Raw genomic sequence first — 16,688 nt, 5'->3', positions numbered from 1 at the left:
ATTGAAACCATAAGTTTCGTAGTTCAGTATATCCGTAGCTTTATATATATGAATAAACATATTTTACGGATTTATGTAAAATTTAGAAACTTTAATACTAAATTTAGAGTGTTGATTAATCCATGTTAACTTTAAACTTTCCTTCTGACTTCTACTATGGATTATATAAAGTTATTGATCAACTGTTATCCTTAATCTGTTGAATAAGAAAACTATCAGTTAATACCAACTAAGATTGAATCGATTAACCAATTTAGTACTTTCTTGATAAGATCTAATATCAAAATCTAACCTGATCGATGCTATTATACATTCGGAGTTGTTCATTATATAATAAATCACTTCTTGACTGAACTGAAGTATTATCCGTATCGTATTGTATTGTAACATAGTCTATTTCCACTAAGTTTGTTTGAGCACTAAGAAAAAAAAAAAAAAATAAAAAAATCAAATTTATTTTACAATCTCTCAATTTTAACAAGTAGAATTCTTATTATCAACTTTAGAGAATCAACGAAGGTTAATAGTGGATATGGTTAATAACAAATCATCATCATCCATCAAAAAAGAAGAGAAAGAACTGTATAATATAAATGATGTTGATTCAAATAAAGAACAAACTAATGATTCAACAAATTTAAATAATAATAATATAAATAACTCCGAAGAAAAAGTTACAACCAATAATAATACAACTAACAAGAACATAAATACAATAAATAACTCATCTACACCTGAAGTAACAAATACAAGTACCACAACCACAGGTACAACACCTACAGCATCCACATCAACTGGTAAAACTTCAAAATCAACTACTAAAACAGATAAACCAAAAGCATTTACTATAAAATATAAAAGACCTAGAGGATCAAGAGCATGTACTGTTTGTAGATCAAGAAAAGTTAGATGTGATGCTGAAATTCATATACCTTGTACTAATTGTATAACTTTTGGATGTGATTGTGTATTACCTGAAGTTAAAAAAAGAGGTAATCAATCTGGTGAAAGTAAAGCAAAAAAACAAAAATTAGCTCAACAACAACAACAAGAACAACTTGAACAACAACAGACTAAAAAAGATGAATCAAGTAATAATATTACAACTGATGGTAAATCTTTAACTCCAGATAATGTAAATAATGAACTTAATACTTCTTCTAAAAACTCCAAAGAAGATTCTTCTTCTACAAATAAATCAAAAACTCAAATATCTTTATCATTATATACAAGTCATACAAAAAATCATGGAAATACTAGTGAACCAATTTTAAATATTTCTCAAGTAAGTGTACCACCATCATTAACTTCATCATATAAAAATAGACCTTCAATGCATAAAAAGGAATTATTAACTTCTAAAATAAAACCTTCATTAACATTTCTTGGTTCATCATCTATTGCTGTATTACCACAAAAAGTTGGTGAAAATCATGTTCAATTAACTGAAGATGTTTTTGAAGTAAATGATAATGGATTAGATTCAGTTGAATTAGAAATTTTAAAATTAAGAGGTGCTTTTTTATTACCAAATAAAGAATTAGCTTCAGATTTAATTGATGCATATTTTGAACATGTTCATCCTTTAATGCCAGTATTAAATAGAACTTTATTTATGAAAAAATTTAATGATCCAAATGATAGTCCAAGTTTAATGGTTTTACATGCTGTTTTATTATGTGGTTGTAGAGTTTCAAAAAATCCTTTATTATTAGATTCAAATGGTTCAAATAATTTAGCAAGTTTAACATTTTTTAGAAGAGCAAAAGCTTTATATGAAACAAATTATGAAAGTGATCCTGTTTCAATTATTCAAACTTTAATTTTAATTGGTTCTTATTGGGATGGTCCTGAAGATGTTACAAAAAATTCTTATTATTGGTCAAGAGCTGCAGTTGGATTAGCTCAAGGATTTGGATTTCAAAGAGATGTAACAAAATCAAAAAGTTTAACTTTATCAGAAAAAAGAGTTTGGAGAAGAATTTGGTGGTGTTTATTTGAAAAAGATAGAAATGTTGCCATTGCATTTGGAAGACCTGTTGTTATAGATTTAAATGATTGTGATGTACCAATGTTAACAACTGATGATTTTGATGAAAATGATTCTGAATTAGGTATAGTTTCTCCTTATCCAATAAATGAAACTCATGCATTATATTTTATTCATTTAATTAAATTAGCTGAAATTACTGGTATAATAATAAAACATCAATATAGTGTTAAATCAGAATCAATGAAAAGAAGAAATGCTTTTTCAATTATTGAACATTGTGATATGTTAATGGGTATATGGTTTACAAATTTACCTCCTCAATTAAGTTTTTCATTAGCTGATTCTTCTTCACAAAATTTTTATGCATGTTTATTAAATGCTCAATATTATAATAGATTATTTTTAATTCATAGATCAAATTTAATTAGAATGGCAAGATCTTCATCAACTAATCCAAATAACTATAAATATCCAAGTTGGGGTATAAGTTTTCAATCAGCAAGAATGATTTCTATAATTTCAAAAATTTTATTAGATAGAGATTTATTAAAATTTGTTCCAACAATGTATGTTTATATTGCTTTTAGTGCTTTAATAATGTTAATTTATCATGTTGATTCAACAAATACTGTTATTGCTTCAACAGCAAGTGATTCAATTTTTATATCAAGAGCTGTTTTAATTAAATTATCTGAATATTGGCCAATTGCTGGATTATTAATTAAATTATTTGATAAATATGCAAATGATAAATTTAAAAGAGCAAATGTTATTGAAAATGGTTCAAGAATTGCTGAAGAAAAAGAAAATTTAGCTAATGAAAAATTAGGTTTAACTACAAATCCTATTCAAATGATTAATCAACAACAACAAAATCATCAACAAAATCATCAAACTTCGTCAAGTTATCATCCATCACAACAACAACAACTGCATCTTCAACTGCATCCACAGCAACATCCACAACAATTCTCATTACAAAATCATCATCCTCATCAACAAGCACTTCATCATCAACAACAACCAGTTGCTCCACAACCTCAACCAGTTACTCTGCAAATGAGATCAAGTTTTTCTCCTGGATCAACTACATCAGGTGTTTCACCAGGTGGTAATGCTTATTATGATTATCAAACATCACAACAACAAGCACGTCAACCAATTTCTTTAAATAATCGTCAACAAACTCCAATACCACAAAATGATATAAAATCAAGAACTCCACAAATTGAACAATTGATTCAACAATATAAAGTTCCAATGAAATTAGCAGCAAATGCAGGTGCTGGTGGTGGTGAAGGTAGTAATAATAGTGATAAACAAACAACTGATACATCACCAACTTCATCAACAAAATCATTTCCTGATATAAGTTTAGTTACAGAAAATATCCCCAATAAACAAAATTTTTTTGAAAATTTTGAACCAACTCAATTATTTCCAAATTTTGGTGTTAGTTTACCTCCAACAAGAATTCAATCTCCTTCAATTGAAGAAATGGGTAGTAATATTTATAATATGGGATCAGGATCAGGAACAAATGATAACAATAATAATATGACGTCTATTAATAATAATTATGACCAACAACAACGACAATCATCTCAACCACCTTCTCAACATATTAAAGTTGAAGATAATAGTAGTGGTTTTAATAATTCAAATGATCAAGAACCTTCATCATCAACTTCATCGAATTCAAATAATGATATAAAGGCAGCTAATAATAATAATAATAATAATCCATCAACTCCTGGTTTTCAAACTAATTTTATTGACAGTTCTTTCATTAATATGAATTTACAATCAGGTATGGAAATGAATGATGAATTTAATTCATTATTTAATTTTATGAATTAGATATTCAATTTATTGTATTATTAAGATTTAGATTAACGTTTTAGAGATTTTACGTAAGTATAAAAAAAATTTATGAAACATTTTATGAAATAATTTTATTAAAAATAGATTATCTATTTATGACCTCTTTTACTTTTTTGTTTACTCTTATTTAATTTTTTTAAATTTTCTAATATCTCTTCTCTTCTTAATTTTTGAGAATATCCAATACAACTTTGAATATAATTTTCATAAATTTCATAATCATTTCTTAAAGAACCAAGTTGATTTAACCAAATAGAATTTAGCTTCACTAACTCTTCTTTTAAATTTTTAAATTGTGTTAATTTTTCATCTAGTTTTGTATCATTATTTAAATTAGCTAAGTATTCAAATGAAGAATTTTCCATTAAATTTATTTCATATTTTGATATTATATCTTTTGTTTGCTTGAGTAATAAATCTTTGTCATCATTTGTTAGTTTCAAATCTTCAAATTTTGGAATGGGTGTTGTCCAAATTAAATCATTTTCAGTTATTGATTTTTTTCTTGAATGAGTTGAGCTTGTTGTTGGTACACCTAATAAAGAAGAAGAAGATGTAGATGGGTTTGATTGTTGTGTTAGATTCGATGAATTATTGTTTGTCGTATTTGATGTCATAGGTTTTAATTCATCTAAATTTATGGGTATACCTAATTTTATTAATAAATTATGTCTTATATCCAGTTTTAACCAATTTGAAGGTTGTAAATATGGAATTTTAGAAATTTGATTATATATTGTTTGAGATCTTTCATTAAGTAAAGTATTTGTATCTTCTTTTTCTTGTTTTTCTTGTTTTTCGTCTTCTTGTTCGTCTTCTTGTTCGTCTTCTTGTTCGTCTTCTTCTTCCAGCTTAGTAGAATGAAATTGATGAGGATTTATAAACAATTTATTCATTAATTTTGTTAAACTTTTTTCAAATTCTAATTTATTTGTAAATGATGAATCTGGAATTGCTATTTCATTTTCATTATTATTTGAAACTGTTGTTGGTGATTCATATTCATCAAATTCATCAAATTCACCAAAATCGTCGTCATCATCTTCGTCGTCGTCGTCGTTGCCGCTTTCATTTTGTTGATCTTTGTTGTTGTTTGTAATTTTTGCTTCTTCAAAATCGTCGAAATCATCAAAATCATCTTCCTCAACATCCTGTTCTTCGTTGGTTTCGTTTATTTCAACTTTATCTTCCTCTGTTATTTCAATTTCCAATTCTTTCTCGTTTTTTGCCTTTAAATCATCAATAAGTTCCGGATCATTGCTTGGACTTTCATTTGATTGATTGTTCTTTTGATCCTTTGGTTCCTCATTTTCTATTTCATTATTGATAATTAAATCGCTCGTTGTTTTATCTTGTATAATCTCATTATTCTCATTATCATCTGCCATATCAACACGAAATTAAACGTTCAATTGATATGATCTTCTGCAAGACTTGTGTATGTAAAAGTTGTTTCGAAACTTTGGAAATTTGAAAATTGTAAACATTTTTTCGTGTTTAACATTTTCAGTTTAACTTTTTGCAACTAAATACTAAACTACACTTACTCATTGGAAGTTTCACCCGTTTCTGATGTCTCCACCATTAGTATTATTCTCAATTGGAAACCCGGGTCCTCAAAATAGACACTCAGCAGGTCATATGATGCTTAAGCTACTAATAGAAAATACATCAAATGTTAAACAATTAATATCAAAACTGACTTATTCAATAACTAACAATTCTGATAAATCAATATATTTTATAAAATCAAATACATATATGAATGAAAGTTCAAAAGCAATGGAGAAATTTTTGGCGGTGGAAAATATACCTCAAGGTTCATTAATACTAATATTATATGATGATTTTGAAACTAATTTACCGAATATAAAATTATCAAATTTAAAAAAAAATGAAAGTCATAATGGTATAAAAAGTTTACAAAAATTTACAAATGATAATACTAGTAGGTATAATTGGCTAAAATTGGGTATATCCATTGGTCCCAAACCTGTTAATGCTAGTAAAGAAATTATGAGTTCTTGGGTATTAAGTCCTTTTACATTAGAACAAAAACAATTATTTATGAATAAATCTCTCGATTTATGTTTATTTTATTTAACTGAAATAATTGAAAAATTTAATGAAAGTGAAGATGGACAATTAGGAGATATTGGGAAATTAGATGTAAGGATACGAAAGATGTATAAACAATTTAATCCTGACGATTGATTAAGATTATCTTACAGTTCAAAACTTTCGCAAACCAAAATCAAATGATTTTTTAGTCAACAAGAACCTAGAGTTAAGAGCTTTTACAAACAGCAAGCTTTTAAAATGTCAAAATGTATTTCCATTTATTTAAAAAATTGTATTACGTCTATCTTTTTTAAACTTTTCCCTTTTTGAAGAATTGAAAAGAGCATCACTATCATAAGTATCACTTTCTAATCCATCATCATCAAAATAATCATCTAAATCACCATCATCATCTTCATCTTCATCTAAAGAAGTTATAAATTGATCTTCAATTTCTTTATTTGTTAAACCAATTGAATTTTTAAATTTATTAAAATCATAATCACTTGGAATATAATCTTCATCTTCATCATCTGAATTAAGCACTAAATTCATTTTAGCTTCTTTCATTTTTGATGTAGTTAATTGTCTACCTTTTTCAATTGATCTTTCAATTGATATTCTATTTTTTATAAATAGGAGTTTGGGATATAATGATCTTTCACCTTTCATTATAATTTCCTCCAATTGTTTTTCACTTGGATCAGATAATATATACCAAAAATCTTTTAATTTATTTCTTGGCCATATAGTTATTGATCCAGTAAAATTTTGTAACCAAACATTTGACCAATCTTGTTGTAATACATGAGGTAATAAATCTAATGATTTTATAATTTGTAACCATTTTCTAATTTCTAATCTAAATAATTGTTCTAAAGCAGTTGCAATAAATCCACCTCTAAATGAAGCAAATTTTTCTTTTGAAGTTTTTCTTTTTGATATTGATACTGGTCTGCCAACGGTTCCTTTTGGTGCAAAAAAGAATAATGATATATGAGGATTAACTTGTGATACTATAGTAAAATTAACATGATAATAAGTATTTAATGCATCAATGGGGATATCAGTTCTTAATGAACCATCTCTCCATTTACTACCTAAGGAAAAGGGAACAGAAGTTCCATTTTCTGGATTTTTCATCATTAATACTACAGGATTTAAAATTCCTGGTACTGCTGAAGAAGCTAATAAAGTTGACCATATAATACAATGAGGTGAAGTAATATCATTACATAAAATAACTGGAGAATGAGGATCAGCAGGAACAGTACTTATATTTAATTTTCTACCAGTTCTTTCAAAAGCTTCTTCAAAAGTTGTTGAACCTCTTGTAAAAAAATTTGATTTTCTTGCCCATGCAACAGAATCAAATCTTGCACCAGTTTTAATTAATCTTGGAATCCATATATACCAAGGATCTTCACATGCTGTAATTTTTCTTGCTAATTCAGGTATTAATAATTTTTTTAATTCATCATTGTTTCGAGTACATAATAAAGCAGCAATTAATCCACCACCTGATGTTCCAGAAATAATATTTGGTAATAAATTAGCATCTAATAAAGCTTTTGCTACTCCAAAATGAGTATAAGCAAAACAAGCACCACCACTTAAACACAATGCAGATTTACCATAATTTTTTGAAACAATTTTAAAAAATTTCCATTTTAATTCAATATTTAAATCATTTGTTGTTAATATTTTCTCAATACATAATAAAACTTCTTCATTATAATTTTGAACTAAATTTTTAGTACCATAATATCTATGAGAATATAATTGACGATTCTCAATACCTGCAAAATTTCGCTTGAGACATCCTTGTAAAAGTATTAATAATTCTTGAATTTTGTTATCTAATCTGGCTTTTTTTAATTTATTTATAGTTAATTTAACTGTCTTGTAATCATAATATGAAAATTTTGGATTTTCAGACCATTTATCTAATCCTAAAAATTTATCCAACGCAATAGCATTTTCAATCCATTCTTCATATGTTTTTGAATTTCTTAATTTATCTCTTAATTTTTTTCTTTCTCCTGTCCATGTAAAAAAATATTCACTTAATGCAACATAAGCTCTTACAATAAAATAAAGAAATCCTAATATTGTAATCCATATAAATACAAATATTAATATTGGCCATCGTAGTAATGTATAACTTGCACTATTTCTAAATTCATTTTGTAAAGTTTTAAAGGTTGATGTTGGTTTTTTATCTTTATTATTCTGGTTTTTTGAATTTGATGATTTATTTTTATCCTTTTTAAAATTATCACTATTTACAGGAAACCAATCACTTTTTGAAGTAATCATATCTGGTTTTGCCGTTGGTGTTATACCTAATTCTGCACCTTCATTTAATAATTTTCTTGTATTATAATTACTATCCGACATATATGATTCATCATCAATTTCTTCAGTATGCAGTGATGAAGTTGAAGAAATATCATCATTATTATTATTAAAATCTATTGGTTCATTTTTAGGAGTTGTTGGTGAAGTATTTATATCTGTATCATAATCTTGCCATATTAAAGCTTTTGCGAAATCACTTATATGATCTTCATTGATATAATCTTTATCTTCTTCAAATAATGGTTTTCTCTTTGACATGTTTATTCTATTTTATTATTCAAAATGGTTTAAGTAAGTGAAAGTATGTACATATAATTGCTTTGAAATAAATAGGTAGGTAAAAATGACTAACGTGAGATTCTTCTTTTATGTTTCAAGTAGGGGTAGGACTGACTTGTCTTTAAAATTGAAATTATATTATGAAGTAGTTGATAAAAATATTTTAAGAAAGTAATGATGTAAGTATTTATAAAATATAAAATTAATTGCTTTTATTATCTGTTGATAATTACATCTAATTGATGCTACCAAAAATGTTAGCTTAAGAGGTAATCTCTAAAAAATACTCTCATAACCTTTTAGAACTCTGCTTTTCTCGAGAATCGAATGAATCACAGTTCAAATTAAAGTTCAGTTACTCCAACTTTTTGTATCATAGTAGTACCTTAAAAGCATTGAAACATGTACAGCTCGTCGTATCATAGTGATGACTATTAAAGATGAAACTCATATGACATTATAGGTTTAGGCTTTTGTGTAATTTTTTATTTGGAGTACAAAAATGAAATTATAAATCCGTTTCTTGCATTTTGTGTAATGTTCTACGAAACATAATAAAAATCTGATTCAGTTAAGGTCCAAGGCATAATCTTGATTTAAAATATAAAAACTGCTTATCTATAGCACCAGTTAAATACGATATTCATGGTAAAGAGAGTATTGAATCTTCATCCAGTTCTTTTCAACAACTTACTACTCTTAACAATTATTTCCGAAGACACAAAGTATCTATAATTAGACGGAACGTATGCTTTTTTTTTTGTTGAGTTTCATAATTTTCTAGTTTGTAACCAACACATTTTCAAATCAATTATATTATCAAAAAATTCGTAGAAATGTCGATAATAGGAAAAATGATCAAAAAAATAAGCTTTTTATTACAATAATCAAATCAGTAGGAAGGTTGAAACTTTAACTCTATTCAACAGCTTATCATATGCTACTGAATTCAATGTCGAGAAAATTTCAATGTCAAAAACTTGTAAATCATGTCTCAAAAATTCATGTAATCAAAATGTTTTAGAAAATGAAATTTACAACCACAATTTATTTGGTCTTTAACCATTCAATAAGTAGAAAACAATATAAGATAAATGACAAATTCACCAATTAAGTCAGACTCAATTCACTCAGATCTCGTTCATCAATCTAAAATAGACACTGTGATACTAGATATAGAAGGAACAATATGTCCAATAACATTTGTAAAAGATAAATTATTTCCATATTTTATAAAAAAATTACCAGAAGTTTTAAATAAATATAATTATCCAATAAATTCATTGGGTAGTAATGATCCAATAATAAATATACTAGAAAATTTACCATCAAATATAACAAACTCCTCAGAATCAATATATGATTATTTAAAAAATTTAGTTGATAATGATATAAAAGATCCTGTTTTAAAATCTTTACAAGGTTTTATATGGGATCAAGGTTATAAATCTGGTGAATTAAAATCTCCAGTTTATAAAGATTCAATTGAATTTATTGAAAAATTTCCATCTACTACAAAAAAAATATATATTTATTCATCAGGTAGTATAAATGCTCAAAAATTATTATTTGGTCATGTAGACGTAAATGGTAAATCTAAAAATTTAAATAAATACTTATCTGGTTATTTTGATATTACAACTGCTGGTTATAAAAATGAATATACTTCATATACTAAAATATTAAAAGAAATTGGAAAATTAAATAATCCTAAAACTGTATTATTTTTAAGTGATAATATAAATGAAGTTAAAGCTGCTATAAAAGCTGAAATGCAAAGTTATATTGTTATAAGACCTGGGAATGCTCCAATACCTAGTGAAGAAAAAAATGGTTATAGAACTATAACTTCATTATATGAAATAGATATATAATGAGTTCAGATTAGATATATAGCATATATATGTAGAAACTTATAGAGTACTAGACTACAATAATTTATTTTATTTTATTTTTACATCATGATTTCTCTACTTTTACATTTGTAGGTTCCTATTTTAAATATTCTTACATACAAATACTTATTTCTTCCTGTTCTGCTCTTAAATATTATCTCTAAATAATATATCTGCTGTAACTTCTTCATTTTTATCACAAGCTAGATAAACTTGTATAACTAAATCTCTTTCAAATCCTAATTCACATAATCTATCAATTGCATTTTGATCTTGTTCACTTAATGCAATTCCAACAGTTCCTTCAGGATCAGAACCTGATGCTCCAGCACCTGCTCCACCAATTAAATCTCCTGATTCCTCTCCTTCAACTTCAAAACCTAAATCATCACCTGTTGCTCCTAATATTGTTCTAATAAATGCTTCTGGATCTTCTTGTATTAAACTTGCAATTTGTGGATTTGATGCTGCTAATTGTTCTAATAATGGTTGAATTAATTCTGGATTTGATTGTAATGCAGCTCTTAATAATTGCATTTGTTGATCATCTCCAATACCTGCCCCAATACCTGCTCCAGCTGCATTTGCCGCACCACCTGTTGTGGCTGAAGCATTGGCTCCTGATCCTCCTCTACCTTCTTGAGCTGCTACTGCTGCTGCTTGTTCAAATAAATTTTCACCAGTATTTGATTCATCCATATCATCATCTTCATCATCTCCAGTAGCATTAGCTCCTTGTTGTGATATATCCCCAGTAGTAGATTCAGCTAATGGACCAGTAGTATTAGCTCCTCCACCAACATTTCTTGTAGTTGATGTAGCAATTGGTGGTTCTGGACGTTGTAAAGATTCAGGAATTCCAGTTATTAAATATTCTACAGCTCTATGAGGATTATTGAATGCTGCTCTTAATGCAGCTTCAACTTGAGGTCTATCATATCCCATTTCCATTATATTAGTTATAGTTGCTTCTCTTTCACTTCCCACTGCAAATGTAGATTCATTTGAAGTGGTTGTTGTTGTAGTTGTAGTAGGTTGTTGTTCTGATGAAGTTGATTCTTGATTTGTTGTGGATGGAGTATTAGCATTTGTTGATGAAGATTCTGTAGATTTTGATGTCTCTTCAGTTGTACTTTTATTTTCAGTAGTAGGTTGTGGAGTTGAATTTGAAGTAGTTGCAGATGATGAAACAGGTGTAGGAGTCTTTTTAGGTTGTGATATCATATATATTATTGCAGCACCTTCTTTAATTTTAAAATCTTCTAATTTTTTATCATCATGTAATACTTTACCTGAATAAACTAATTTAATTTGTGATGGTTCACAATCTTTTTCTTTACTTAGTTTTTCTTTAGCTGATAATACCTTAGGAGATTAGTTAGTATATTGATTAATTAAATTTCAACTGCATTCACTCGATAAAACATACAGTATCTGATAACTCCACCTCAATTGGTACAGTGTTTTTCTTGAAATCCTTGAATATGATCTGCATATCTTTTGATTATTTATCTATGCAGTTATCAAACTATTCCAATTGATATGATTTTAATTGAAGAACGGGTTAATTTTACTTTACTTTCTCGTCTTCATTTTCATTTTGATAGATTTGAGAATCTTTTCAGTTTTTGTGTCGTTGATTTTTTTTTAGTGGCAATTTTTTTTTTGTCAAAGTTCGTTTGGTAGCCGGTATTTTTGATGTGCTTGGTAGCTTTCTTCACTAACAATAAAATACATCTTTACCTACATACATTAAATTAATTGCACTTAATTAACTCTAAAACATTGCTGCAACTTTTAATTTCATATTTCACTTCGTATTATAAACTATTTTTTACAACCAACTCCAACAACACCAAATATCATACACATCATCAACATACTCTACTATCAACTATGGCTAGAAGGAACAGAAACAAAAATTCAACTGGAGTGAAAGGTCCTCATTCAGCTTTGACTGAATTTTTAAAAAGTGAAGGTATTACTGACGCGTTTAGACAAAGACGTGAAAGAGAAGCAAATAGTGGAAATGGAAGTGGTAATACTAGTCAAACTGGAACTCCTGAACCTAATAATAGTGGAACTAATAATAATGGAGATAATGAATCTCAAGATACTTCTATTAATAATTCAAATGTATCATCAAGAAATAATAGTCCTATTTTGTCAAGAAGAACATCACAACGCGGTAATTCAATAACTCCTGATAAAAACAATAAAAAACCTGACGATGAAGACGAAGAAGAAGACGAAGAAATTCAACTAATGAGAAAAGCTGCAAAACGAAAATTAAAAGCTGCATCAAAAAATAGTAGGATACGAAAAAGAAGAACAGGAGGTCAACCAGATGACAGTTCCAGTGATAGTAGTGATGATGATAGTGGTGACGACAATGCCTACACTGATACCGATGATGAAGATTTAGGTGATGCAGATATGAAAAAATTTGGAGATAAAGATATTTGTGTTGATTGTGGTAATGAATTTGAATTATCAGTGTTTTCCAGATTTATAAATGAAAAATCTGGTTATTTATGTGATTCATGTAATAAAATTTTAAAAGAAAGAGAAAGAAAAGCCAAAGCAAATCAATTAAATGCAAGAAAAAAAAGAAAAAGAGTTGCTCAAGCATTATTAAATAAATCAACTGTTAAAATCCCCAAATTACAAGATGTTTGTATTAAAAAAATTACTGAAAATATTGAAGATGTTGATGTATTAGGAGATATTGGTCATTATAATTTAAATAAAATTTCATCAATTTTATCAAAAAATAGATCATTAAATGATAAAACTATATCATTATTTTTATCACCAGATTTAAAACAAATATCATTTTGGGATTGTTCAAATGTTGATTCTGATTCATTAAATAAAATTGCTTCTTTTTGTCCAAATTTAGAATCTTTAACTTTATTTATGTGTGGTCAATTACATAATGATAATTTAGAATATTTTGCTTCAAATATGAAAAATTTAAATAGTTTATCTTTAAATGGTCCATTTTTAATAAGTGATAAAATGTGGCAAGCATTTTTTGATCATATGAAAGGAAGATTAATTAAATTTGAAGTTAGAAATACTCATAGATTTGGAAATGAATCATTACAAAGTTTATTAATAAATTGTGGATCTGATTTAACTTCATTAAAGTTATCAAGGTTAGATGGTTTGACAAGTTTAGAATCTTATAAAGAAATAAGTTCATTTATTGGAAAAAATAAAGTACAACATTTAGAAATTTCTTATCCAACAAATGAAGATATAATAAACGATGATATAATAATTGATATTTTACAAAAAACAGGTGAATCATTAATTTCTTTAAATGTTGATGGTTGTTCGGCATTAACTGATAAATTTTTAATTGAAGGTGTTACCAAATATTGTTCAAATTTAACAAAATTATCAATGAAAAATTTAGATCAAGTTTCAAATGAAGGTTTCACACAGGCATTTAATGAATATTCTAAAATTAATGTTGGAGGATTATTAGAAGTAAATTTAATGAAATGTTCAGATTTAGGTGATTCAGCAATATATTCTTTATTAAATCATTCATGTCATACATTAGTTGAATTAAGTATAAATTCATTATTTAAAATTTCAAATGAATTTTTATCACAAATTTCAACAAATGATCATCATCAATTTAAAAAATTATTGAAAGAAAAAATAGATAATAATGAACTGTCACAGCAGGTAGATGAAAATGGTGATGAATTACATTATTATCATGAAATTCATTTACCTTTATTAACATATTTAGATTGTTCATTTGTTAGATCAGTTGATAATGAAATTTTATCATTAATTGGTAATCATTGTCCAAAGTTACAAATTATTGAAGTATATGGTGATAATAGATGTAATGGTAAAGCAACTTTTAGAGATGATCTAATGGTTATTGGTCGTCAAAGTGATGAATTATAGATTTTTTATTTATCTATTTATACGTGGCAATAGAATTATATATATACTTTTTTAATCATTTGGATATTTTATTGGAGATTGAGCTTTTTCAACTCCTTTATAAGTAGGATAAGAAGGAGTTTGTAAATCTCGTTTAGTTAAATCTATCCAATTATTTTTTTTAGTAAATTTATTAGTTATTTCAGGATTTGATTCAATTAAAATACCAGGATGTCCCGCCTGTTTAGATAAATAGCTGAGATAAGGATCTTCATTTTCAAATTTATTATTATTCTTCTTAGTGTTTGAAATTTTATAATTAAATTTTTCTTGATGTTTTCTAATTAATTTATTATAAAATAAAGAATTTGATAAATTTAAATCTTTTAAAATTAATGTATCATCTGATTTCATACCATTTAAATTTAAAATTTCATTAATATTTGCACATGATATATCATAATACCAATCAATAAATATATCTAATTGTGATTTTGTTAAATTTGATTCATTAATTATTACGTTATATATTAATTTTAAATTTTCTAAATTTTTAAAAGGCGATTGTGCTTCATATTCAAATATAAATTTCCAAAATTCAAATGATTTAATTAATGAATTATGTGTATAATTTTGATTGAAAAAATCCCTTATTTTTATTGGTTGATTTTGATGTTTATAGATTTGTAAAAGTCGTACAACTATTATTGGTATTGAATCATCATTAAGAAAATTTGTAAATGATTGTACAAATTTATCCGGTAGTTGTAAAAGAGATTTATTGGTTTCACTTGTTTCTTCTTTAATTTTATCTTCGTATTCTTTGTCCTCTGCTTCCTCTACTCCTTTCTTGATTTTAGACTCACGAACATTATAATAAGTACTACTTATTTGTTCCAAGAGTTTTTGAAAATCGATTGGTGTCAAAACAAGTCCCCAATTTAAAACAATTTCATTTACAATCTCCAAATATGGAGCTTTATAGTATTGTTTAGATACTCCACTAAACAATTTTATCCAATCAAATAAATATTCATTAGCTTCTTTAAATTTATCATAACTTTGTAAAAATTTAGAAAACATTTTTCTTAATTTATTATCATTTAATGGAATAAATTTTGAATTAGCTATATTATAAATTAATTGTTGTTTTTCATACTTTTCATCTTCTGAAATTTTAGAATTATATATGAATTTAATATATTTAATCCATAAATCAGAATTGTAACAATTTGGTATTATACTTCTTTCAAATAAATTAACCACTAAATTAAATTGTGTATGAAATTCGTCAAATGGTAAATTGTTATAAATTCGTATTTCCCTGTCTAAGTAGTTAATCCATGTATTTAATTCTTTGGAAGTTTCAGTTCTATCTATTGAAAAATCTTGATTGAGTAAAGATTGTTCAAATTCCCAACATGAACTAACTTTTGCTTGAGTTTGTGCAAATACACTAGCAAAATAATCATCTATTATTTGATGCTTTTCAATTAATGATAAATCTTCAATTTTCTTCTTCCCGAATTTAACAACATAATCATTCAAATCTTTTGACGGTATTAATAAATTTATATCGTAATTTTTATTGATTTCTGAAAATTGAGTATAGTATTTAGCATATTGATATAATGGTATTTTAACAATTTTTAAATATAATTCTAATAATTCTTTAGATTTTAAATTATCTTGCTCTTTTGCTAAATTTGTTTCAAATTCTAAAACTTTATCCCAAATTGATTCTGAATTAAAATGATATCCATTTTTATCAATTGCTATATTATATAAATGTCTAAATTTTTCAATATTTTTAATTTCATCAACTACTTTCAAAGCAGATAAATAATTTGACCATAAACTTACAGAATTTGGAAAATTCTCAACTGCCATTCTTAAAATATCAATTGATGCATTTTTCCCATTCATTTTATATTCTACAACTGACCATTTTTTCCAAAATTCTTCTAAATATGGAAATCTTGATAGTAGTGTTTTATAAGCATTATGTATCTTGGTTTTAGTTTCTTGATTTAATGAATTTTTGGTTGGATCATCTTGAGAAATACTTTGATCTATTGTATCATCATATTGTACAAATAATTGATTCCATGAATCTAAATTATTTGGATCTTTCACAATTTTATCATCATCATTTGTTGTTGAAGCTTCTAAAGATATATGATCAGCGTTACTTTGAAATGAGTCAGTCTTATTAGATTCTAAATCATGCGGTAGAAGTAGATCTTGGCTGGACATACGATTCGGGTGCTACTTTTGTTGTGATGATGTTTTTAAATATTTTT

The 16,688-nt window shown here is 26.3% G+C and overlaps 8 protein-coding genes across 8 annotated transcripts; 4 read left to right on the top strand and 4 right to left on the bottom strand. All coding sequences in view use genetic code 12, as the record gives it.

The window, feature by feature from the left end:
• Positions 1-532: 532 nt before the first annotated feature.
• CTF1 (Ctf1p) lies at positions 533-3,853 on the top strand (the record flags this gene model as incomplete). The annotated part of the gene is made up of 1 exon (XM_051757874.1): positions 533-3,853. The coding sequence occupies one exon, from the start codon at positions 533-535 to the stop codon at positions 3,851-3,853; it is 3,321 nt and encodes a 1,106-aa protein (XP_051614556.1).
• Positions 3,854-3,966: 113 nt separating this feature from the next.
• KGF55_003114 (uncharacterized protein) lies at positions 3,967-5,265 on the bottom strand (the record flags this gene model as incomplete). Its single annotated transcript, XM_051757873.1, has 1 exon — positions 3,967-5,265. The coding sequence occupies one exon, from the start codon at positions 5,263-5,265 to the stop codon at positions 3,967-3,969; it is 1,299 nt and encodes a 432-aa protein (XP_051614555.1).
• A 184-nt stretch (positions 5,266-5,449) lies between these two features.
• KGF55_003113 (uncharacterized protein) lies at positions 5,450-6,091 on the top strand (the record flags this gene model as incomplete). Its single annotated transcript, XM_051757872.1, has 1 exon — positions 5,450-6,091. The coding sequence occupies one exon, from the start codon at positions 5,450-5,452 to the stop codon at positions 6,089-6,091; it is 642 nt and encodes a 213-aa protein (XP_051614554.1).
• A 129-nt stretch (positions 6,092-6,220) lies between these two features.
• Positions 6,221-8,557, bottom strand: KGF55_003112 (uncharacterized protein; the record flags this gene model as incomplete). The annotated part of the gene is made up of 1 exon (XM_051757871.1): positions 6,221-8,557. One exon carries the CDS (start codon positions 8,555-8,557, stop codon positions 6,221-6,223), a length of 2,337 nt encoding a protein of 778 aa, XP_051614553.1.
• A 1,115-nt stretch (positions 8,558-9,672) lies between these two features.
• On the top strand, positions 9,673-10,452 carry KGF55_003111 (putative acireductone synthase; the record flags this gene model as incomplete). Its single annotated transcript, XM_051757870.1, has 1 exon — positions 9,673-10,452. The coding sequence occupies one exon, from the start codon at positions 9,673-9,675 to the stop codon at positions 10,450-10,452; it is 780 nt and encodes a 259-aa protein (XP_051614552.1).
• A 168-nt stretch (positions 10,453-10,620) lies between these two features.
• On the bottom strand, positions 10,621-11,968 carry RAD23 (Rad23p; the record flags this gene model as incomplete). Its single annotated transcript, XM_051757869.1, has 2 exons — positions 10,621-11,838; positions 11,903-11,968. 2 exons carry the CDS (start codon positions 11,966-11,968, stop codon positions 10,621-10,623), a joined length of 1,284 nt encoding a protein of 427 aa, XP_051614551.1.
• A 401-nt stretch (positions 11,969-12,369) lies between these two features.
• On the top strand, positions 12,370-14,406 carry RAD7 (UV-damaged DNA-binding protein; the record flags this gene model as incomplete). Its single annotated transcript, XM_051757868.1, has 1 exon — positions 12,370-14,406. One exon carries the CDS (start codon positions 12,370-12,372, stop codon positions 14,404-14,406), a length of 2,037 nt encoding a protein of 678 aa, XP_051614550.1.
• A 51-nt stretch (positions 14,407-14,457) lies between these two features.
• On the bottom strand, positions 14,458-16,641 carry PRP39 (Prp39p; the record flags this gene model as incomplete). The annotated part of the gene is made up of 1 exon (XM_051757867.1): positions 14,458-16,641. The coding sequence occupies one exon, from the start codon at positions 16,639-16,641 to the stop codon at positions 14,458-14,460; it is 2,184 nt and encodes a 727-aa protein (XP_051614549.1).
• Between the last annotated feature and the right edge of the window lie 47 nt (positions 16,642-16,688).

The sequence above is a fragment of the Candida pseudojiufengensis genome, assembly GCF_024610245.1.
Source record: "Candida pseudojiufengensis strain CBS 10847 chromosome Unknown scaffold4, whole genome shotgun sequence".
Lineage (NCBI taxonomy): Eukaryota > Fungi > Ascomycota > Pichiomycetes > Serinales > Debaryomycetaceae > Lodderomyces > Lodderomyces pseudojiufengensis.
The sequence above is the reverse complement of the archived record's forward strand: the minus strand, read 5'-3'. Positions and strand labels throughout refer to the sequence as shown.